This window comes from Nilaparvata lugens, chromosome 11, assembly GCF_014356525.2.
Source record: "Nilaparvata lugens isolate BPH chromosome 11, ASM1435652v1, whole genome shotgun sequence".
In the NCBI taxonomy this organism is placed as follows: domain Eukaryota; kingdom Metazoa; phylum Arthropoda; class Insecta; order Hemiptera; family Delphacidae; genus Nilaparvata; species Nilaparvata lugens.
Window position 1 is genome coordinate 27,846,385 of NC_052514.1, and position 26,584 is coordinate 27,872,968.

Here is a 26,584-nt window from a genome sequence, read left to right on the forward strand (position 1 = left end):
TTGATATTCTTGTGTAGCGATATTGTATAGTAATATGGTGATAAGCTACTGATATTTCTAATGGAATTTTGTGAATTATCTTCTAGCTCTTCTGATAATATCAATCTGCCACATTATTTTCAATATTTTCCATCAAACGTACTCAGTTTTTGTCACAAATGTACTCTTCATCGAAAAGATTCATTCTATTTGCTGAATATATGCGTTTTTGCATGTTTAGGTTTTCCTTTAAAATATTTTAGATATTATTTTCAAAGAACTTTGTGGTTGAAGATTTTAATCAGTATGTATTCTAATTCTCTAATGTAACACATGAACCAATCCAACTATTACTAGTAAAAGATTCGATAAGAATACTAACAGCTACTAAATGATAGTTAAATAGCCAATCTATGAAAGGGAAGGTGGCAACTTATCTACCACCTGCGAATAAGGCTAAAAAGTGGAACATTAATCGAATGGAATTAGGTGAAAAAACGTGCGATACGAGAGGACCAATCATAAACGATTTTATGAATGTGTGTGTTATAGTAGAATTCACTTTCAATTGCCAGCATTGGTTGAATGTGAAGCATTAATAAGGAATGGTGACCGTATAAAGTGAATCTCTGACAAATACACAGTGAAAGGGGTCACTGGATAGTGCAGCCTGGGAAGTCGCTGCTAAGGAGGGACAAGGATATAGCTGGGAGATAGCACTGAGAAGGGATAAGGATATAGTTGGTGAATGGAGGAGGAGAGGGGCGGTGTCTAAGGATCCCTTTCGTTGCCTTTATAAAAGCAAACAATGGAGCTCACACATTCAGTTGTTCATTATCTGCCCAGCTAATCACGTGGTTTGATACGACAAGCATTCACTGGTTTACACATATTTCCCAACATGGTGTCTTCGATGCAGGTTTGTGCAATTTTTTTCATTCATATATACACATTTTTCAAACAAGTATGATAATAACATCATTGCTAAGTTACTATTGATTGATTGATTTATTCTTTATCACAAATGACAATGTATTGCCAGGTCTTGCAAGACCCATTGCATACTAACACTACATTATAATGGAAACAGATGAAAATTTAACGTATTCAGAACAGATAATAGATATGTAGATGAGTATATAACTTCTAGAAACAAAGAGTAGAACCTATTTGTTAAATAATACAGAATAGAAATAAGTATACTATGTGGGAAAAGTAAGGGTAGGTAGTTGAAAAACGTTTATTTTTGTAAAAATTAGGTTGGAAACCTCGATTTAACATTGACAAATTTAAATTATTCATTATAACTTGAATTTTTATCATGAAGTGATTTTTTTATATTGCGAAAAACTGACTTGACAATGACTTCTCTTCCTGGAAGTGTATCTTCACTTACTGGAATTTTCACCTAGCAATTTCAAATGAGATATTATTTCAATATTCGGTAGTAGACCTACAATAATTTGATAAAATATGATTGAAAAAATAGATTATATGGAATGATTATGATCATTTCTGCTTCCTTGTTTAGCTTTGTGTACTGTTAAATCAGTGACAATACGAAAATGTGATGGTACTTCAGTCAGTAAGTGAAAGTTTTTAATTATTTACTTAATATTTGACTGCATGTCGTGTTTAAATGCTTAGAAAAAAGTGATGCATAGCTAAGTGATGGGGAAATACAAAAATGGTCACAATACAATATTAAGACGTTTATTAAAACTTGATAGTATGTTTGGAAATGCTTTCATCCCATTCCATATAATTTTGGAAAATTATAAACTTTGACCCAGAGAGTGATAATTTCATAAGCCAATAATATTATTTTTCCGTTGAATTGAATTGCTTTATTTCTACTTGGAAAGTGGAGTTAGAAAGAAGCCGGCCTTCTGTTTACACCCATCCCTCAACTGCCCCAACCCCTCTAGAAATAGTTGTAAGTGGATGTTTTTTTTTTATTCTGGAGCTATGACATAGAGTTGATTCTATATATTCCATAATCTCCTCTCAGGAAGATTCCACAATCTCATTGGATTCAATTTGAGAATAAATGAGATATGAGGGAAATGTTTTCCCCTCAATACTTCTAATACTTTACACTCAGGAACCTCTGGTCAAATAGATGCTATTATCATCATCTAAGATTTATTCGTCTAGAAACAATTCTTGATTAATGAAAGTATTTCGATTTCCAATACATCTAAAATTATTTTAATTACTCAATTTTTAATCCTTTACTCTTAATTCTAAGCATAACACGATTGAATATTTTTTTAACATTAGATCAGTAATAAGAGTTTTATATTATATACATCAGCGGCACTGTCTAAACTGTCCTCTATATCATTAAATCAATTGTAAAATTGTATTCAAAACTAATTACAGTACATCAACTGTGAAAATGAAATCTTTAGAACATTTTTTACAATATGTCAATACTTTTGAGAGAACAAGATATGTTCAACAGTATCAAAATCCCTCCAAGAGTCTCTGAGGAATTTAGTTTTCTAAAGAATGAAAGTTACCAATCAATGGAATAAAAAGACTCATTCGCTTGATGCAGTCTCTTTTCAGAGAAATAAATCTCCATTACTGAACACCAGTGTCTTCTTTATCAGTGGAATTTGTAATTATTGTCAATTTATGATCTTTTTCAAAATTTGAAAGTATTTCGAGGGTTATCTCAATAGAATCGAATTGGATTTGGAGTAATGAGTTGTTCTTAGACTTTGAAAGGATTTATTTGAAATTTATTTGAGATTCAAGAAAAGGACTCAAATTTATTTGAGATTCATGTCATAAAAAACTATACAATCAAAAACTTTCCTCTCATCATTATGGATTGAAATTAACAGACAGGATTTTCTTTCACTTGTTGTAATTTGTAGAATGTAGATTTGATCTAATTTGGAAAAAATGATCATTTAACATATTTCATTGTTTGTTCAAGAGTGAATACATTCTGGATCACTAGAATCTAAGAGAAGAAATGACGGGTGGAATAGTGAGAGAAACACAAGGAGAACACTGAGAGAAAAATGAGGAATAACCAGCAGAAAATAAGGAAAAGGAGAATGAAAAGCCAAAATTCCTTTTTCGCTATAAAATAGTCAATGGTATATTATGTTGGGTACAAATTGAAACACTTTAAAACGTTCCTGTGGCCAAGGAAAAGCCATGTTAAAAAATTACACAACATTACCGGTTTAGCATTGCTTACACTATTTCCGTTTCAGTAAAAATAGTATCGGAGCATCCCAATCAGTTACGTTAACTTGGGTGTAATCCATAATTTCGCATAATTTACCAAGTCATGTAAAAAACTTTCACTTTGATCAATGGAATCAGAGGCCTAAATTCCATTGGCATCGATATCCTTCTGTAATCAATTATGAATAGCCTAAACATTGCAATCAGTAGTACAGCATGCAAATGATCTTCATTCGTGATCTGGATTGTAATAAAGGATATCTTCGCCATTCATTATGCAAGAAGAACTATTTTTCATGACACGATGTCGGATTTTTACGAGGAGTCATTTGTAGTGATGATGCGTTTATAGACTGTGATCTGAGCAGATTGGACATCTGAAATGCCCAGCAATTTAGCAGTAGATATCAATTACCATACTAGTTGGAAGATGGGTATTACTTTAATGAACATGTTCAAACATTTCTGGGTATCATCTTCCGGGATGAAGTTAGAGTTTGTGTGGGGATTGCAACATTAGAAAATCACCGTATTTTGAATGATGTAATGACTTTCATTTTATATGTTTAGTATCTACATTCTTAGATAGCATATTATATTATACTCTTTGGTCAGAATCACTTTTGGAATCTTGCTAGAAATGCTGAGATCATCCTAGATAGTTAGTAATAATGTGTTCAAATGGAAATACTTTGAATGATTTTCAATACAAGATAGTGGGGAAATAACTTATAGAAGTTTGAGTATGAGACAGTGAAATCGATATTTTTTGCTGAGGATGATGCCTACAGGAGCTCTAGGCTTGTGCGTGGGTGATATGACTGATGATGATGAGAGATGAGTTGAACTACAGCTTTAGGTGGGTTTCTAACCACCAGGAAGCGATTTTTAAACTCATTATTAAAAATATTAAAATTTATTTTTAAACTCGTTTTTTAAACTCATATTTATTATAGGAGATGGTCTCCTCAACAAGTGGTCACCCCAACAATGGGAGTAGCAGGTGCATGGACTTAACTACTTATCCTTATCGATAGCCTAGGTAACAGCGAGACCACGACACCAATCGCTTCCCAATAAAAAGTAGTTATCCAATATAATATGTACAATGAAAAATCTAAAAGAAAAACAGATTCTTAATCAAAATCTAACGGTTTCCTGATCTCAATAATAAGGTCTGAGAGAGGAGTCCTTGTGGAGAGTATTCACTTTTGAATGTTCAAATGAATTTTATTAATTTGTGTTATGTTTTTGTGAAGAAAAAGCTATGATTTGATTCAATATGCAGAGTATATTATCAATTGATAGTATCAATCATGTTGATTAATCTACTCAACTACCAAATTTACATAGTATTAAGTTATACTAGTGGAGTCTGGTGAATTTCACTATATTGAGCTTTACTTAAAATTGAGGTCAATTGTGTTTTTGAAAATGTTCTCTTGAGATCTGTGTTGTAACTTGATATAACATTTTTTCAGATGAGTTTGGTGGTTGCCTTATTCGGTCTCCTATCGTTATGCAGAGCGGGAATCATCCACGACTATCACCATCATCATGACCTTCATTATCATGTGAGTGTTGATAAGCTCCTTCAAATAATACAATTATAATTTTCATAAGATATTCTGTAATAATGACATTTTGAATACTTTGATAACGATGTCGATGATATGATGAGTCAATTTTGAGATCAAGAGTTAGATATACTCAACATGCGGATTTTTCTCGAGTATTTCATATCTTGTCATTTGAAGATCGAAAAATATTAGACCAGAGTAGGCACGTTTTCATCAATATAACGATTTTCATCAAGAGCCAAAAAATACAAGAAAAAAGTCTTCGGGAGCATTACGCCTCGAGATTTACTCTTCAACATTGATTAAGCATTGATATCAGGCTCACCTCATTCTCAACATTGAATAAGTGATAACAAATGAAAAAAATACTTTCAAAATTCAAAACATCTATAACATCTCACATTATGACTCAACATACTAGTACAAAAGTATTACCGTATTTCGACATGTATGATAAAGTAAAAGTAAAGCATAACATTATCAACTCACGGGTGGTTGGCGCTCCTGATGTCAAATCAACTCAAGAGATTCCTGTGCCTGAAAATTGTTCAAATAACTTTTCAATTTTGTATTTTTATTTTGAAATGAGAAAAACTTCCAGACCCATATAACTGAGAAGGCTAGACAAGAGATTTCAGTATTTTCACGTCTCATCATATATAGGTTTTCACGATGTTTTACTTATTTTTTGAGGAATAAATGCTTATTATTGTACTGCAAAAAATAACAACCCTACCCTCAGGCAAAAATACATTGCAGGTACATTTCCAGTGAACATTTACATGAGACAAGCTCTCTTCCTCCAAGCTGTAACGTTAATACTGTATCATAACACACAGTAAGCTATAACGGAAAAGTGAATGTAACAAGTTATACCGAACGGCAATTGAAAGTACTGTACACATAACATTAGACAATACACATTATAGACAACATAGTACGGAGAAGCGATATAATTATCTATTCATGTGGTATATCATATACCGAATGCAATTTTCGTATGTGCCTTCAGGCAATAGGCATAGCTCATTCAAGAGCAAACTGCTACCGACGACTAACATTCTCTCACAGATTTATTAATATGGGAACTCCGTTTTACATTTAAGCATTTCCTTCTTTTACCAGAGAATAACTTGAAATGGAGGGTTGTCGTGAATAATTCAAAATCCTGCATAATTTACAATTAGTAACAAGATACCGTATTTGAATATCTTCAGAAAGGTCCTGAGAGTTACTTTGTAAAGTACTGAAGTATAAAAGTATACGCTCTCTCTTTTGATAAAAGTATGAGCTCTCTATACAACTATATAATAATAAATATTTATCGACTTCATTTTCTACTTCTACATTCTACTACTAACTATCTTACTGCATTCACTTTTCCATTTTTTTAAAGGCTGATTACCATAATGTATAGAGTTATTTCTGTTGATTTTATTGATATCTGAATTTATACTCTATTTAGTTGTCAACAAAACTATGGGAAAATTAATCCTCATAGTTGATACATCGCTCTTCGAATTTAGTGAAGTCATTTCAGTTACCATATCTAAGGAATCTTCGAAAAACATAAATGGAAGCAAACTACTTTTAAAGGAATTGCAAAGTTATCCAAACTTTTGATTTGATTTCAATATTTGAGCACGAATTTGATAAAAAGTATTTCGTGAAACACCTTCACTTACGCACTGTCAACCAATAAAGCCAGTTACACACATATCGATTCCTGGACGTTCGATTTTTTGTCGTCCTCATGAAATCTACCAGATGAAACAGAACTTGAAAAATACATGAAGAAACTCATCATTTGTTTGTCATGGTATGTTTAATCTAATAGAATCTATAAGGCAAACTACATACAAGTCGATTTTTGTTCGTACGATTTTTTTCCGTTCTTATAAATTCTATAAGATAAAACAGTTGATGTTTGTTAAGTTCCGTCAAGGGCGGAAGAATATCCTACGAACAAAAATCGATGTGTGTGTAACTAGACTCAACTATAAGAAGCGATGTACTCATGAAAGAAATTAAACAATTAAAGCAAATTTGTTTTGTACATGTATCACAGAATCTTGATACAAGCCTGATGATACATTATTCCGTAATACGCTATTCAGCCCCGCACACACACATCGATTTTTGTTCGTTCAATATTTTGTCGTCCTTATGAATTCTATCAGATTAAAAGCAACCTGACAAACATAATCTGTTTGAAATCATCTGTTTAATCTAATAGACTTTAAAAGGACGGCAAAATATCGTACGAACAAAAATCGATGTTTGTGGGTGCAGGGCTGAATAGCGCATAACGGAATAATTTGTTATCATGCTTGTATCAAGATTTTGAGATACATGTACAAAAAATTGCTTCATTTGTTTAGTTTCGTTCATGAGTACATCGCTTCATAAGTCTAGTTATTACACACACATCGATTTTTGTTTTGCCTTACAAAATCGAGCTCAGCCAATCAGCCATGAAGCGGAGTACTCATATGAAGCCTTAAAAAAATATCAAAACTTTGACTATGTAGACCTATCTCAAAATCTCGGCACGAGTCTAATAACAATTATTTCGTGAAACACCTTCAATTACGCACTGTCAACCAATAAAGCCAGTTACACACATCGATTCGTGGACGTTCGATTTTTTGTCGTCCTCATGAAATCTACCAGATTAAACGGAACTTGAAAAATACGTGAAGAAACTCATCATTTGTTGTCAAGGTATGTTTAATCTAATAGAATCTATAAGGCAAACTACATACAAGTCGATTTATGTTCGTACGATTTTTTTCCGTTCTTATAAATTCTATAAGATAAAACAGTTGATGTTTGTTAAGTTCCGTCAAGGGCGGAAGAATATCCTACGAACAAAAATCGATGTGTGTGTAACTAGACTCAACTATAAGAAGCGATGTACTCATGAAAGAAACTAAACAATTAAAGCAAATTTGTTTTGTACATGTATCACAGAATCTTGATACAAGCCTGATAATACATTATTCCGTAATACGCTTTTCAGCCCCGCACACACACATCGATTTTTGTTCGTTCAATATTTTGTCGTCCTTATGGATTCTATCAGATTAAAAGCAACCTGACAAACATAATCTGTTTGAAATCATCTGTTTAATCTAATAGACTTCAAAAGGACGGCAAAATATCGTACGAACAAAAATCGATGTTTGTGAGTGCAGGGCTGAATAGCGCATAACGGAATAATTTGTTATCATGCTTGTATCAAGATTTTGAGATACATGTACAAAAAATTGCTTCATTTGTTTAGTTTCGTTCATGAGTACATCGCTTCATAAGTCTAGTTATTACACACACATCGATTTTTGTTTTGCCTTACAAAATCGAGCTCAGCCAATCAGCCATGAAGCGGAGTACTCATATGAAGCCTTAAAAAAATATCAAAACTTTGACTATGTAGATCTATCTCAAAATCTCGGCACGAGTCTAATAACAATTATTTCAAAACATTATTACCTCTTCTATTACTTGCACACTTAACCAATTACTGCAGAATTCATTGGACCAACGTAGATGACCGCCAGCTTCCCACAGATTACCCAACACATTGTCTCGAGACCTGGCAATAAACTGACAAAATCCGACGTTTAATTGTGTTACATGAGCGACTGAATTAAAATCAAGTGTTTTATGTAGCGACGGCGACCGGCGACCCGATAGTGCGGCCAAATAATAATAATAAAACGTTGTGTGTGTTGCACAACACTGTCAGAGTCGGAGATGCTTGTCTCAAGTAGCATCCATTACGAAAACAACTAGCTCACTGGCCGTGTCTAATTGTTTGCAGCATATCTGTGCTGGCTTCAAAATGTGTCCGACTTTGTTTGTTTTTCACGTGCCACAAGTTTGGAGAAGGAATTAATACGTTGTATTGCACAGTGGAGACGAGTGATTGCGTGGCTTCCTGAAGAACTATTTCGTGCTGATTGGACTATGATATGGATGTCATTTGAGATTGGGTGCAACGTTGTAAATCAGAATTGTTTTATTATTTACTTTGTAATATTCCATTCTGAGGATATCTCTAAATATTCAGTGCAATGTGAACACAATAAAATATAATTATATCAAATACCGGTTCATTTTATTACAACATGAGTGAGTATTCATTGCTATACTCAAGCATATTTTCAATATCTAAATATTAGTCAATATCATAATAGTGAACAATATATAGTGAATATCTAGTCAAAGAAAAACAAAGGCTTCTCGGCCTATCGTGTTGTACCTCTAGTTGGTTAGTTGTGTCCGACATCCGATCCAACATCCAACAACCCCATTTTAGGAACGACGTCCAATCCAACATTGAATGTTGGACCACAATTTTCAAGGACAAAGTATAGTGAGAAATAGGAATAGGATATTGAGTAATTGATAATACTTGTTGTTGAAAGAAATGAAAATAGTTATTTATTTTGGGGGATGATGTTCCACATGAGAAAATTGATTTGTGTGAGGATAATTGAGGGGGTAAAGAGACATAAATGGCCACAAAACCGTATATGGTTTCAGGTGGGTTCCCAAAGTTGTTATGAATCTCATAATTCTCGGACAGTGAATCTGGTCTCAAGCAGTGACCATTCCAATATGTGAACTGACAGTACGTCACATCCAGCGATTAGATATTCCTCTAGCTTGGTATGGACAGATATGCATCAAAATTGATAAGATATGCCTATGACTTGATATTATGATGAAATATGCGTTAAACTTCAGAATAACAGGGTCTTCCTGAATGATGAACCCATTTAAAAATTCTCAAGTACATATCCAAAAAATAATTTTAACAAATTTTTACAACTTATAATTTTCATACGAATGGAAAAATAAATTTTTAAAGTTTTTTTACAATAATTACCTTGGGTTCCTATCAGACTATATAGGCAACCAGCCGGACAGCCAGGTCACGCATTTATCCGGGTGGGCGGTCGCCTATCCTATCAAATAGAGGAGAAGAATCTACATATTACAGTATTTATTTTCATTGACTTTGATGAATGTCCGAATAGATGTAAATCGAACATATTTTCATAATGAACATGTGAATGTAGATAAAATAAAGAATACTATTGCCACTAATGACCAATTAGATAACAATAATTCTCAAAGAATTCTCAAGAATTCTCAAAGCTTCTCATTAATAGAATTCAACATGAAGATAGCATTCTCCACTTAAAATTGTTGTAAACCAATCCAATTACAAAAAGAAACATGAACAATACCGTAATTGCCAAATGTTTTAATTTGAGAGCAGTTACAGCCAATTATAAGAGAGCTGACGGGACTTGATGCAATAGCATTCGCATTGGCGTGCCATTTCCCAGCCAGTTAGCATCCACGACTGACTATCGACTCTCATTGAGCCATCGAATATTCGTGAGAAGAAAACGTCTCAAACAATGGATTCGCAATGGAATAGCAAATTAATCAGAGAAGAATGTCTCCTAACCAAAGTCACAACTTGCGAAATCGGTGGTTGCCTCTATTCAAGTACGGCACATGCAAAGTTGACCAGCATGCTCTTCGTTCCCACAACACTCAAGATATCTGTGCTACTCAAGATAGTATCATGTCCCATTAATCCCACTAGATATCTATAGCGAGATTCACTTTAAACTGTCAGCATTTCTCATAAATAACACCAATGTTCCCCATTCAACCAATACTGTCAGTTAATAAGTGAATCTCACTATAAATGAGCCTACTTCCATACTCCCTATACTCACTATTAGTGAACTAGACCTAATATAATAAATACAATAAAGAAAGGAATTGGCTTTTACACGTACGTGATGGGAAATTCACGAATGAAGCGTCATCACGTCTGAACTACTCAACTGATTAACTTGAAATTTTGCATAGAACTTATAGATTCTTAGATTATCGAGGGTGGTTAAAGGCCTATTTTGAATTCTTCAAAACCTAATCTATAAATATTGGGGCACCGAGCTTCGCTCGTTATTTATTTATTGATAAACAGAACACAATTCTTTAAAATGATTGGGGAAGGACTAACAGGCACAGCCCAAAACTGTTTCTCCCCCGAATTTTGATTTATACACTATAAATAGTCCAAAAAGTAGGTTATGTTCCATACACTTGGATTCAGGTTAAATTTTCTGTCCAAACATTTGAAAACAGAAAAGTTCTAATTTAGATTCTTTACAAATCAAATTGAATAACAAAATAACACTCACTAATCACTTAAAACTGTAAAATAATGATAAACTTTAAAAATTATGATATACTCTAATTTAGAATGATATACCATGTCATGTCAACAAATCAGATTATTTTGATCAAGTTGATTAAAATATTTCTTGTGAGATAAGCTGATTGATTCAACAGCTGAACATAATATTCTGTCTCTCCTAGACGGCCACTCACATCTTCTGTTATCGACAGACGACGAAATTATCATCTTTTTTCCAAGGATGAATAATTATTATTCTTTTCATGTCCTTCAGCGAGTTTTCCCAGGGATGAGACCTAGTTCAATCGAATTTTTATATCTTAAACCTACTATGTTAGAAATTTCGTGAAAATCGTTAGAGCCGCTTTCGAGATCCGTTGGACATAAATAACCATATAAATAACCAAATATATAAATATATACAGAAATTGCTCGCTTAGTATAATAGGATATAATAAGGAAAGGAATTGGCTTATACACGTACGGGATAGGAAATTCACGAATGACGCATCATCACGTCTGAACTACTCAACTGATTAACTTGAAATTTTGCATAGAACTTATAGATTCTTAGATTATCGAGGGTATTTAAAGACCTATTTTGAATTCTTCAAGATTTCATTACTTTAAAATTTCACTTTGTCAAGTTTTTAATTAGACCATTGCGGAGCACCAGTTACCTGCTAGTTAAATATAAAAGGAGGATTATCGTGCATTGACCTATAGAGAGATGGACTTGAAACTGACAGTATTCTTTTAAAATAAGATCAATGCTTCCCGCTCAACCAATGCTGACAGTTTGAAGTGAATCTGACCGTAGTTGGAAGAGAACTGGGATAGAGATGACCTTGGAGACATTGGGCATCGATTGTGGGCTTCCCATTCCCGCACGATTCTGATCAGTATTCTCGTATAGCTAGAGTCCAAGAGCGAATAGACATAGGAGAGATAGATAGCCTGTTGACATGGCCAGTTGTAAAGTGTTTTGGTTTAATAAAATTGAATTGCATTGAATTGAATAGTAGAGATTCGTTTGAAAGATCCAAGTTTTATCACGTTGCCGAATACTGAGAAAACTAAACTCACTAAATGATTGATTGATAAGGAACACTTGGAATAACAGTAGAGAGAAAATTACTTTTTCAAACAGCCTTATCGCCCGTCATTCTCATTAAATGAGACAAGTCATAACAAAGTAGATGTATCTAGCAGGTATATTCATGGAGAAGTAATTTTTTACAATAATTAATTTAAACTGTTCAATTCAGTTTTGTCTGAGAAACCTTTATAAGTTTTGATTCATTTTTACTTCCATTTTCCATAAACAAGTTTAATTCAACCAGAGATGACAGGATTTTTTTTTTTTTTTGAAAATTGTGTGTTATGAGAGTAATAATGGGGTCTCCCTGGTACTCTCACATAATTAATAAATTATTCACGGTATCTTTACTCTCTGACTGTTATGTTGCAGGAGCACCCGAAATACGCGTTCGACTACTCAGTGAGCGACTTCCACACGGGCGACTCGAAGAGCCAATGGGAGACGCGCGACGGTGACGTCGTGAAGGGCCAATACACGGTCGTCGAGCCGGACGGTACGCTGCGAACCGTCGAGTACACGGCTGACGACCACAACGGCTTCAATGCAGTCGTGAAGCGAACCGAACCCAAACACCCCGTTCCCGTGCACACGGCTCATCATCAGCTGCATCACACCGTCGACTATGGACACCATCACTACGAAGCTCCTCTCTACTACAACCATCTCCAGTAGGACAGCTGGACACCAGCCCAATAAACCGAGTACCTGTGATCTCACCACTCACCCCATCAACCACAAGGCTCATATTCACAAAAAAATTCAATGTTTTCAAATAGTAGAAAGGACATCACTGTAAAATACAAATTGATAATCATAGCACCCTTTTAATATACATGTCTGAAGAGTTCGAAGCATGTGTTTAAATAAATATTGAAAGGGTGTTTTGTAAAGAGAACATCGTAGTATATTACCATAGAAAAAGTAGATATCCCATGGTTTATGTCGCAACTCTGACTGTTATCTCAAGCCGATAGTCCACGTAGTTCTTTCCCTTGAAGCTGTGTGACGCTGGTAGTCTCTCATATTGTGCCGTTCATACACTCTCACCCGGGCAAAACAATAAAAATCGACAGTAATCAACAATAATCGGCTTGAGTTAACAGTAAAAGTTGCGACATAAACGCCCTATACCATGGGATATCATACTCACGCTATTGCTTCTCTATGATATTACATATTAATAATCATAGCACCCTTTTAATATTCATCTCTAGAGACTTCGAAACATGTGTTTGAATAAATACTGGAAGGGTGCTATGATTTCAACATTTATTGTACATACAAGTAGTTCTAAATAGCAAAGAGGACACTATAGTGTCTAGAATGATAATCAAATTGGGAAAAATCAAATTATTATATAGAAGGATGTGTAACATAATAATTGAAGACCTTAGAGAGTTTGCCAAAAACGTGTGCCTTAGTGCAACGATTAACCTGTCAAAGTAATATCAACCATTTTCCATGGGATCTCAAAATAGCTTACCATACTTTTCTATTTCATTAACATTGAAATTACTAATTTCATATTACTAATCACATTACATAAGTTATATTGTAATTTATCAATTAAGTTGTATACCAATCAAAAATATGTTGAAACTATAATTTTATTACAAAATTGCAGTACAATAAAATTATATGTATTTTTGTAAGGTGCCATGTATACACATCGCTTTATTTATCAGTTTATAGCTGGCATTTCGAAGCTACCCTATTGTAAGACATCCAGTTGTTATTCTGAAGTATTCTAAAGTGATTCACTGATCATTCATGATAGCTTATGAAGGGCTTATACTTCTAAATATATTTTTATACCAAATAATTTATAAGACAAATTTTTCAATAAGCATTTGTAAGTATCACTAACTGCTTCATATACGTATCATGTTACCGAATACTGAGAAAACTAAACTCACTAAATGATTGATTGATAAGGAACACTTGGAATAACAGTAGAGAGAAAATTACTTTTTCAAACAGCCTTATCGCCCGTCATTCTCATTAAATGAGACAAGTCATAACAAAGTAGATGTATCTAGCAGGTATATTCATGGAGAAGTAATTTTTTACAATAATTAATTTAAACTGTTCAATTCAGTTTTGTCTGAGAAACCTTTATAAGTTTTGATTCATTTTTACTTCCATTTTCCATAAACAAGTTTAATTCAACCAGAGATGACAGGATTTTTTTTTTTTTTTTTGAAAATTGTGTGTTATGAGAGCAATAATGGTGTCTCCCTGGTACTCTCACATAATTAATAAAATATTCACTTTAAATGAATGAACGGTATCTTTACTCTCTGACTGTTATGTTGCAGGAGCACCCGAAATACGCGTTCGACTACTCAGTGAGCGACTTCCACACGGGCGACTCGAAGAGCCAATGGGAGACGCGCGACGGTGACGTCGTGAAGGGCCAATACACGGTCGTCGAGCCGGACGGCACACTGCGAACCGTCGAGTACACGGCTGACGACCACAACGGCTTCAATGCGGTCGTGAAGCGAACCGAACCCAAACACCCCGTTCCCGTGCACACGGCTCATCATCAGCTGCATCACACCGTCGACTATGGACACCATCACTACGAGGCTCCTCTCTACTACAACCATCTCCAGTAGGACAGCTGGACACCAGCCCAATCAACCGAGTACCTGTGATCTCACCACTCACCCCATCAACCACAAGGCTCATATTCACAAAAAAATTCAATGTTTTCAAATAGTAGAAAGGACATCACTGTAAAATACAAATTGATAATCATAGCACCCTTTTAATATACATGTCTGAAGAGTTCGAAGCATGTGTTTAAATAAATATTGAAAGGGTGTTTTGTAAAGAGAACATCGTAGTATATTACCATAGAGAAACAATAGCTATAAGTAGATATCCCATGGTTTATGTCGCAACTCTGACTGTTATCTCAAGCCGATAGTCCACGTAGTTCTTTCCCTTGAAGCTGTGTGACGCTGGTAGTCTCTCATATTGTGCCGTTCATACACTCTCACCCGGGCAAAACAATAAAAATCGACAGTAATCAACAATAATCGGCTTGAGTTAACAGTAAAAGTTGCGACATAAACGCCCTATACCATGGGATATCATACTCACGCTATTGCTTCTCTATGATATTACATATTAATAATCATAGCACCCTTTTAATATTCATCTCTAGAGACTTCGAAACATGTGTTTGAATAAATACTGGAAGGGTGCTATGATTTCAACATTTATTGTACATACAAGTAGTTCTAAATAGCAAAGAGGACACTATAGTGTCTAGAATGATAATCAAATTGGGAAAAATCAAATTATTATATAGAAGGATGTGTAACATAATAATTGAAGACCTTAGAGAGTTTGCCAAAAACGTGTGCCTTAGTGCAACGATTAACCTGTCAAAGTAATATCAACCATTTTCCATGGGATCTCAAAATAGCTTACCATACTTTTCTATTTCATTAACATTGAAATTACTAATTTCATATTACTAATCACATTACATAAGTTATATTGTAATTTATCAATTAAGTTGTATACCAATCAAAAATATGTTGAAACTATAATTTTATTACAAAATTGCAGTACAATAAAATTATATGTATTTTTGTAAGGTGCCATGTATACACATCGCTTTATTTATCAGTTTATAGCTGGCATTTCGAAGCTACCCTATTGTAAGACATCCAGTTGTTATTCTGAAGTATTCTAAAGTGATTCACTGATCATTCATGATAGCTTATGAAGGGCTTATACTTCTAAATATATTTTTATACCAAATAATTTATAAGACAAATTTTTCAATAAGCATTTGTAAGTATCACTAACTGCTTCATATACGTATCATGTTACCATGACATAGACATAAGCAAGGAAAAAAGAAAATTATAAAAAAATAAATGAATTGAATATTTTATAAGAAGAAGAACGTTCCATTCCCATTCCCATATCTTTCAAATTTCATAATTATTTCCATCGCTTCATCAATCCAACTCGGTGTTTCTCTCTCATTTCAAGTTGAATTGCTCCTGGCATTTAGATAGGAACCTTGCGAATCAAATCTGCAACACTACGTTGCAGACGTATGTTTCTCGTCACAAGATGAACAGCTTCTGGGATTTAAGTAAGGTTTCAACACAGACATAGGTGTAATCAATGTGACACCTGTCCAGATAACAACAACGTCTGAATGGTGAAAGCGGCCGATTCAAAACACTCAAGAGCGAGAAATAAATAGGAACAACCGAAAAGCGATAAAGAAGAAGAATTAAAGAGATTCAGAGTTGATAGTGTCCGGAAGACGGGTGCATATCATTACTACACGTCACTTCCACTTTCTTCATTGCTTATCCTATCTTTTCAGCAGACGTCTTCATTCGTAAAAATGAGAAAAATAGTGGGAAGTGGGAAACGGGCACTAGAAGCGTGTATTGTCTCGGCCATTGTCTCTCGGTAATTATAGTGGTTTCCGTGCTACCTGCAAGCCCATTGTTGGCATATGCAGGCAGATGGTTGATAATACTGTGCTTCAAAGTGATGGTATAATTTGGTAGACCGGCAATAAATCTCCAGTTATCATGTAGGAAAATTGATCGACTTTTCCACTACCGCTTAGATGAGATTCCAGTTTAATGCAAGAAATGATCAAGAATTATTAGCTTTCTTCATCCCGATTTCATATGTTCTACCTTTTCATCACTGAAATGCATGATTTTGCATATTGGAATAGTGAAAAAATATGGTTCGAAAAATAAATTTGTTGTGTGAACTAGATTATTCATTTTGCATAATTGAATTATGGAAAATTGGGTAAGGAAAATGGAAATCGTCATGGAGAGAATGAAAAATAGAGAATGATGCTTCGTCTTTTAGAACTTGGAGCCTTTTGGAAAGGCTTTGACGTTTGTGGGCTCCTAGATAGTTTTTGTTAGTATTTCTTTGTAAAAAGTTATCATTGTTGATATAGAGAGGTCCACGTTATAATGGCAGTGGAGAAAGATAGGAGAGCAACGTAGCCGATCCTCTGTCTTGTCAATGCCTTCTATAACTGATACCGGTATAAGTGACTAATTACGGCACAATTGTATCTCAACTATTTTTAAAGATATCGACTCAATTTTTCTCATAAAAGAGGATGAAAAATAGGTGTCGGTATTATAATTTTTTTCTTGAAAGTGATTAGTAATGTTAGCCATTAATTTCTTGAATGAATGCAAAGAATACATTACATGTTATAGTTATTAGGTATTTATTAAAATAATATTCACATTTAATTTTTTATTTAAAAATCAACTCACTACAGAAGAAAAAAATTGTATATTTTTACTATCAGTTCTATGCAAGAAGGGCTCAATTTATACAGTTATATGCAAAAAGGGCAGATGTAAGCCATTCTATTTATAGTTATCAATAATTGATATTCACTTTAACATTGGAATGACAAGGTTCTAACTGACATTTTTGTTGAAATTGAGGTTATTGGCTCATCACATTGATTTGACTCTCAAGAACATTAAAAACTGACTTTCAACGCGATCTAGTAGATACTGGCAGAGATATCAATTTGTCAAAGTTTCGTCTGCGAGGCATTTCACACATTGTTCATTTTGACAAGGTTCTAACTCGCCCAGACCCCAGACGCCTCATGGTATTTGTATTCATATTAATTTGTTTAATGGTGAGAACGTGTCAATATGGATGAAATATCTGATTTAGAGAGTTATTATGCTTTATTTAGCAATTTAAGGTATATTGATGATTTTATTCTTCCAAATTCAGATGAAAGTTGATGATGACATCTTAGAATACTATTCTACACTATTTGGAAGTTTAAATTTGATATTAATCCTAGTTTAGAATCAAAGTAACAGATCATTGAACACAATTAGGTCCTAAAGCTGGGTTTACACCAAAGTTATTAACTAAATGTTAATACCTTAATCCTTATAGATTTTATTAGATTGAACGCAACTTGACAAACACATACAGTATGGGTGGTGTGTGGTGTGTGGTCACCATATTATACAAGGTGAGTGAAAAAGTCCGAGAACGGCTTAATATCTCATAGACAAAGGTTATTTGACGGTGGGTGTGTTTGGGGATCCTACTCAAATTGAAAATACTACTTTACTATGACTTAAAAAATCTGGTCCGCCATCCTGGATCCGCCATATTGAATGCAACTTTTTTTTTTAAATAGGAAGGTGGTCATGTGATACATGATTTCGATACGAAATTATAAGAAAAATGAATGGCGAAAACCACACATCGATATCTCAAACCGTTCAGAAGATATTCACATTATTAATCAATATCATGCAATATCAGAAATGAAATACATGAGTGATATTGATTAATAATGTAAATATCTTCTGAACGGTTTGAGATATCGATATGCGGTTTTCTCCATTCTTTTTTCTTGAAATTTCGTATCGAAATCATGAATCGCATGATCGCCTTCCTATTTAAAAAAATAAATTTGCATTCAATATGGCGGATCCAAAATGGCGGACCAGATTTTTGAAGTCACAGTAAAGTTGTATTTTCAATTTGAGTGGGATTCGCAATCACACCCACCGTCAAATTACCTTTGTGTATGAGATATTAAGCCGTTCTCGGACTTTTCACTCACCTTGTATAATATGATCATGATAAGTCAATGATAAGTATAATATGATCATGATAAGTCACTCATCATGTGTATGATAAGTCAAGTTCAATCTAATAGAATCTATCAGGATTAAGTTATCAACATTTTGTTAATAACTTTGGTGTAAACGCAGCTTAATGAGTCAAAACTTTGACATCCATTTTATCAAATTTGTCCCCAAATAAGTTATCTGTAATCTGTCCCCATAAAGTTCCCATCAACAGATGTAATCTGTCCCCATACAACAGAAATCCAATGAGTCATTGAATCTAATGAGTTTATAGGTTATTTGTTCCAGCCGTGAGGGCTGTAACCTGTAACCATTGTTAACGATGCGTCAAGAGCCTCCTGCTTGTTCTTGTTCCTATCATTTATCTGACAGAATGCTGACAGTATGAAGTGGATCTCACTTGAGATACTCTGTGGATGACACGCTCTCTCGACTCGACATGCCTGCAATGATACAGTATCATGAGGCTCGTATCATGCTTACTGCCAGCGCTATCTAGCGTAATTTTGTACAACTACATTAAGCTTTTCTGTAAACGATTCCTCGTCAGTGCAACTTTATAAAGGTTCATAATCAACCTTTTTTGACCTGCAGAGAACTCACATAATGCATTGCAATGCAATTATCATTGTATATGTTACTCATAGCTGACATTTTATACGCTGCCTCTCGCTCGAGTTATAATAAGAGTTGTTATAATAATGTGCCCTTCCACTTCCACACATTACCACATTCCGAAATTTTCAATTCTTTATTTTTTGGAGGATCATTGTGATTAAGTACTTATCCGGGTACTCTCATGATGATTCCATTATTCAATCAGACAGAATAGGCATAGATAGGGACGTTCCGATACCGGCGTTCTTTCGATACTTGGTATCGGAACGAGGGTATCGATATTAGTAAATATCGAAAGAGAAGTATCGATACCACTCGAGATGACTAGAAAACAACGAGAGCCGCTCAGCAGCATATTTGGATTCCAAGATTCAGTGACAATTGTATCTTATGCTCCCAAAAGAAACAGGAGTGTTGTGCTTATCTCCAGTATGCACTACGACGACAACATTGACCCTGAAGAGCAACAAAAACCAGAAATAGTAACCTATTACAACAGCACGAAGTCAGGAGTTGATGTAGTAGATGAGAAGTGTGGCACGTATTCTACCTCGAGAAGATGCAGACGATGGCCTCTAGTTCTATTCTACAGGCTTCTAGACATTGCTGGAATTAATTCTCAAGTGGTATTCATGTGCAACAATGCTGACATCAATCAACCAAAAAGATTATTTTTGAAAGAAATTGGATTAGCTATGGTAAGACCACAGGCAGCTAAGCGATCCACCATAGCTTGCATTCCAAAACATCTACGAGACTCTGCCAAAAAGATTAGCCAAGTACCAATGGAAGAAGGGAACTTCAACAGAGCAAATGTGAAAGGAAAGAAATTAAGATGTGTTATCTGTCCGAGAAGTAGAGACATAAAAACAAGTTCTTCATGTTCAAAATGCTGTCAGCCAATGTGTGTCAATCACATGAAAAACGTTTGCGAGGAGTGCCTCATCTCCCAGAATTAGTCAGAATAAGCCTTTTCATGCAGAAACATAACATGTAAGTCAATTATTTTTGTCTAATATACAATAAAAATTTACTAAAATTTTGAATTTGTAGTAATATGCTGATCAATGTGTATTTTGAATCACTCTACATAGTTGGAATAAAGGTAAATTCAAGTAAATAAAATAAGCAAACTATCATCAAAATACAAGGAATAGTATTTTTTCTAGTGATTTTCATTGTTTCTCAGTAAGGATCGACAGTTAGATAAATATTATCATATCATTTTGATTTTTTTTCAATTTTACTAAAAAACACTACATTTTCATCTCAAAATTGTAAGAGTTTCAAAGATATGCAATAAATATTGATAATTCTCATATTTATACACTTCATCTATAGTGAAACCATTCAAAACACTCCTAGGAATAAGATAACCAACTTAGTTTGACGAAAAAGTTTTTTAATATTTAGTTAAAAAAAAAATTATGGGGGTCTAGCAGACCCCCGCGCCAGTAGTAGTGTCAGAAAAAACCGCGCCAGTGCTTAAGGGTTAATGGCAGTGGAGAAAGATAGGAGAGCAACGTAGCCGATCCTCTGTCTTGTCAATGCCTTCTATGGAGGGTAAATGATACCGGTATATAAGTTATTAATTACGGCACAATTGTATCTCAGCTATTTTTAAAGATATCGACTCAATTTTTACTAATAAAAGAGGATGAAAAATAAATGTCAGTATTATAAATTTTTTCTTGAAAGTAATTAGTAATGTTAGCTATTAATTTCTTGAATGAATGCAAAGAATACATTACATGTTATAGTTAGTTATTAGGTATCTAATAAAATAATATTCACATTTAATTTTTTATTTAAAAATCAACTCACTACAGAAGAAAAAAATTGTTGATTTTTACTATCAGTTCTATGCAATAAGGGCGTGAGTTGTCTGTGTTCTATGCAAGAAGGGCTCAATTTATACAGTTATATGCAAAAAGGGCAGATGTAAGCCATTCTATTTATAGTTATCAATAATTGATATTCACTTTAACATTGGATTGACAAGGTTCTAACTGACATTTTTGTTGAATTGGCTCATCACATTGATTTGACTCTCAAGAACATTAAAAACTGACTTTCAACGCGATGAAGTAGATATTGGCAGAGATATCAATTTGTCAAAGTTCTACCTGCAAGGCATTTCACACATTGTTCATTTTGACAAGGTTCTAACTCGCCCAGACCCCAGACGCCCACTGCGTCTTGCCTCATGGTGTTTGTATTCATATTAATTTGTTTAATGGTGAAAACGTGTCAATATGGATGAAATATCTGATTTAGAGAGTTATTATGATTTATTTAGCAATTTGAGGTATATTGATGATTTTATTCTTCCAAATTCAGATGAAAGTTGATGATGACATCTTAGAATATTATTCTACACTATTTTGAAGTTTAAATTTGATATTAATCCTAGTTTAGAATCAAAGTAACAGATCATTGAACGCAATTAGGTCCTAAAGCTGGGTTTACACCAAAGTTAAGTTATTAACAAAATGTTAATACCTTAATCCTTATAGATTCTATTAGATTGAACGCAACTTGACAAACACATACAGTGTGGGTGAAAAGTCCGAGAATGGCTTAATATCTCATACACAAAGGTTATTTGACGGTGGGTGTGTTTGGGGATCCTACTCAAATTGAAAATACTACTTTACTATGACTTCAAAAATCTGGTCCGCCATCTTGGATCCGCCATATTGAATACAACTTTATTTTTTTTAAATTGGAAGGTGGTCATTCGATACATGATTTCGATACGAAATTATAAGAAAAAATGAATGGCGAAAACCGCACATCGATATCTCAAACCGTTCAGAAGATATTCACATTATTAATCAATATCATGCATATCAGAAATGAAATACATGAGTGATATTGATTAATAATGTAAATATCTTCTGAACGGTTTGAGATATCGATATGCGGTTTTCTCCATTCTTTTTCTTGAAATTTCGTATCGAAATCTTGAATCGCATGACCGTCTTCCTATTTGAAAAAATAAATTTGCATTCAATATGGCGGATCCAAGATGGCGGACCAGATTTATGAAGTCACAGTAAAGTAGTATTTTCAATTTGAGTAGGATCCACAATCACACCCACCGTCAAATTACCTTTGTGTATGAGATATTAAGCCGTTCTCGGACTTTTCACTCACCTTGTATAACATGTTCATCATGTGTATGATAAATTAAGTTCAATCTAATAGAATCTATAAGGATTAAGGTATTAACATTTTGTTAATAACTTTGGTGTAAACGCAGCTTAATGAGTCAAAACTTTGACATCCATTTTATCAAATTTGTCCCCCAAATAAGTTATCTGTAATCTGTCCCCATAAAGTTCATACAACAGAAATCCAATGAGTCAATGAATCTAATGAGTTTATAGGTTATTTGTTCCAGCCGTGAGGGCTGTAACCTGTAACCATTGTTAACGATGCGTCAAGAGCCTCCTGCTTGTTCTTGTTCCTATCATTTATCTGACAGAATGCTGACAGTATGATGTGGATCTCACTTGAGATACTCTGTGGATGACACGCTCTATCTCGACTCGACATGCCTGCAATGATACAGTATCACGAGGCTCGTATCATGCTTACTGCCAGCGCTATCTAGCGTAATTTTGTACAACTACATTAAGCTTTTCTGTAAACGATTCCTCGTCAGTGCAACTTTATAAAGGTTCATAATCAAACCTTTTCCTCCACCTACTATCAAAAGTCTCATTTTACACCCTGGAATCGAATACTAAAGTACTACTTTTCCTCCCATGGGACTAAAAATAATTCCCAGCGGGAAAAGTGATCACTTTTACTCCCAAGGGAGTAAAAATAAACCCATAAGATTAACATGGGAAGAAGTCCGACAACGCCGCGATTGAAGAATGAGGAATGTGGCAACACTGTCGTGGTCGGTAGAGGAAAAGTAAAAGAGCTCTATTTCGATCTTTGGAATATTTTAGCTCTAGGAAATAAGTAGCTCTATTTCGATTGTTAGGTTATGTTCAACCGTTGGTGGATATGAAAAAGTACACACCTCTAACGTCATCGGCATCTCTACGAGAGCGTTCATCTAAAGGTACGTTTTCGTTTATGCGAACTTTTCCGCAGTCGACGACGGCAAGCATTGTTGACATTCATATTGTCCAAATTTCAAGTGTGCTAAAACAGCTGATTAAATAACTTTTAAGTTATGTAGACAGATTGAAATCTACCCAATCTGAGATTCTCTCCCTGTCATGGTCGACGACGGCATTTACGCATAAACAAAAACCCACTTTAACAGAGACGACTGAGCGTGTCTGCACAGAAAACAAGATTGCAGGTTATGTTTTTTCTTGGTTACCTACTAAGATCTTCGAAATCCGCTACCGGTATTGTAGAAGTTATTTTCGTTTTTATAAAATGGAAAGTGAGAGTGATGAGGAGTTTGTTCTAACTCCGCCGAACATTCGACACGAAGCTGAAAATGTAACTGAAAATTTGCTTCCGGAAAAATCAAAGGAACTATACATCAAGCGATATGATTTATTCGTTGAATGGTGCAAGAAGAATTGTGGTGGAACAGTAAGAATTTCAGAAAACGTAATCCTTGTTTACCTCTCACAACAAGCACAGGTATGTAGCCCAAGTTATTTATGGACCATTTATTCAATGTTGAAAGCAACAATTATTGTGAAACACAACATAGACATCAGTAATTTTACGAAAGTGGGTGCTTTTCTGAAAAAGAAAAATGTAGGCTATCAACCTAAGAAGTCTAAAACATTCACCAAAGAGGAGGTAAATAAATTCCTGTTAAATGCTCCAGATGAACAATACTTATTGAAAAAAGTAGCCTTGATTTTTGGTATTTGTGGAGCTTGCCGAATGGGTGAATTGTGCAATATGACTGTTAGTGACATTGAGGACAAAGATTCAATTCTCATAGTTAATGTACCTGATTCTAAAACCAACAAGGGACGTGTTTTCACTGTGATCAATGGCACACAACGAGACATAGACTACTTATATTATTTCAGAAAGTATTTAAATTTAAGACCAAAGACAACAAAATCACCCCGGCTATTTTTAAGTTTTAAAATGGGAGATGCTACAATCAAGCCATGGGGAAAAATTCCCTGGGAAAAATACCCATGAGTATTGCACAATACTTACAACTTCCCAATCCTAACTTGTATACTGGACACGCTCTAAGGCGGACTTCAGCTACTTTGCTGGTTAATGCTGGAGGAACAATGACCCAGCTTAAAAGACATGGCGGATGGAAGAGTACTACTGTCGCCGAAGGCTATATTGAAGAATCAATTGGAAATAAAATACAAACAGCAAACAGGATTTTGAACCAAACAACAAGCAACATTGATTTAAATCACACTTCATCTGGGCCTATGCCAGTGGCCACAACACACCAGCTTCAATCCAGTTCCAGCGATGTTGATGAAACTTCAACTAGGCCTATGCCAGTGGCTGCTACGCACCAGTTTCAATCCAGTTCCAGCGATGTTGATGAAACTTCAACTAGGCCTATGCCAGTGGCCACAACACACCAGTTTCAATCCAGTTCCAGCGATGTTGATGAAACTTCAACTAGGCCTATGCCAGTGGCCACAACACACCAGCTTCAATCCAGTTCCAGCGATGTTGATCACACTTCAACTAGGCCTATGCCAGTGGCTGCAACGCACCAGTTTCAATCCAGTTCTGTTCTATCAACCCCGAACACGGTCTTTCAAAATTGTGATGGGTGCACAATAACAATAAACAATTACTATCAGAAGTAGGCTTTTACACTATCAACAATCATCTCTATCAACAATCATCATCTATACTATAAACTATAAACTATCTATATATAATAGTTAATACGCGACATGGAATTTTGTGACTCATAAGGAAACTATAAACTATCAACTATCAACTATCAACTAGCAACTATCAACAAATTATTATCAGAGGTGAGCTAAATTTTGTTTTTAAAAAAATAGTGTGAAAGCGTGAAGATGTAGTAAAATTATTCATTGTTATAGGTATTGGTGTAGGTGGAGGAAAAATGTTGTGTGCATCACGGGACTAAAGTACTTATTCTCCCTCAGGGAAATTGTCGCCCTCGGCTACGCCATCGGGCGACAACAGTTTCCCTCAGGGAGAAAAAGGTTATTTGACGGTGGGTGTGTTTGGGGATCCTACTCAAATTGAAAATACTACTTTACTATGACTTCAAAAATCTGGTCCGCCATCTTGGATCCGCCATATTGAATGCAACTTTTTTTTTTTAAATAGGAAGGTGGTCATGCGATACATGATTTCGATACGAAATTATAAGAAAAATGAATGGCGAAAACCACACATCGATATCTCAAACCGTTCAGAAGATATTCACATTATTAATCAATATCATGCAATATCAGAAATGAAATACATGAGTGATATTGATTAATAATGTAAATATCTTCTGAACGGTTTGAGATATCGATATGCGGTTTTCTCCATTCTTTTTTCTTGAAATTTCGTATCGAAATCATGAATCGCATGATCGCCTTCCTGTTTAGAAAAATAAATTGCATTCAATATGGCGGATCCAAAATGGCGGACCAGATTTTTGAAGTCACAGTAAAGTTGTATTTTCAATTGAGTGGGATTCGCAATCACACCCACCGTCAAATTACCTTTGTGTATGAGATATTAAGCCGTTCTCGGACTTTTCACTCACCTTGTATAATATGATCATGATAAGTCAATGATAAGTATAATATGATCATGATAAGTCACTCATCATGTGTATGATAAGTCAAGTTCAATCTAATAGAATCTATCAGGATTAAGTTATCAACATTTTGTTAATAACTTTGGTGTAAACGCAGCTTAATGAGTCAAAACTTTGACATCTATTTTATCAAATTTGTCCCCAAATAAGTTATCTGTAATCTGTCCCCATAAAGTTCCCATCAACAGATGTAATCTGTCCCCATACAACAGAAATCCAATGAGTCATTGAATCTAATGAGTTTATAGGTTATTTGTTCCAGCCGTGAGGGCTGTAACCTGTAACCATTGTTAACGATGCGTCAAGAGCCTCCTGCTTGTTCTTGTTCCTATCATTTATCTGACAGAATGCTGACAGTATGAAGTGGATCTCACTTGAGATACTCTGTGGATGACACGCTCTCTCGACTCGACATGCCTGCAATGATACAGTATCATG

General features: G+C 34.6%; 2 protein-coding genes and 1 long non-coding RNA gene across 4 annotated transcripts in view; 2 read left to right on the forward strand and 1 right to left on the reverse strand.

The window, feature by feature from the left end:
* The window catches only part of LOC120353610, a 91,881-nt gene extending 83,436 nt beyond the window's left edge, over positions 1–8,445 (reverse strand). For both annotated transcript variants that reach the window (XR_005572496.1, XR_005572495.1), the window contains exons 1-2: positions 8,262–8,445; positions 5,259–5,306 (exon numbers count right to left, since the gene is read on the reverse strand). This is a non-coding gene — a long non-coding RNA (uncharacterized LOC120353610). The remainder of the gene's footprint in view (positions 1–5,258; positions 5,307–8,261) is intronic.
* LOC111048295 (cuticle protein 7) lies at positions 761–13,011 on the forward strand. Its single transcript, XM_022334169.2, has 3 exons — positions 761–898; positions 4,671–4,763; positions 12,470–13,011. Exons 1-3 carry the CDS (start codon positions 881–883, stop codon positions 12,770–12,772), a joined length of 414 nt encoding a protein of 137 aa, XP_022189861.1. The 5' UTR covers positions 761–880; the 3' UTR covers positions 12,773–13,011.
* A 1,391-nt stretch (positions 13,012–14,402) lies between these two features.
* Positions 14,403–16,022, forward strand: LOC120348901 (cuticle protein 7-like). The gene has a single exon (XM_039438046.1). The coding sequence runs from the start codon at positions 14,410–14,412 to the stop codon at positions 14,719–14,721; it is 312 nt and encodes a 103-aa protein (XP_039293980.1). The 5' UTR covers positions 14,403–14,409; the 3' UTR covers positions 14,722–16,022.
* Positions 16,023–26,584: the final 10,562 nt, after the last annotated feature.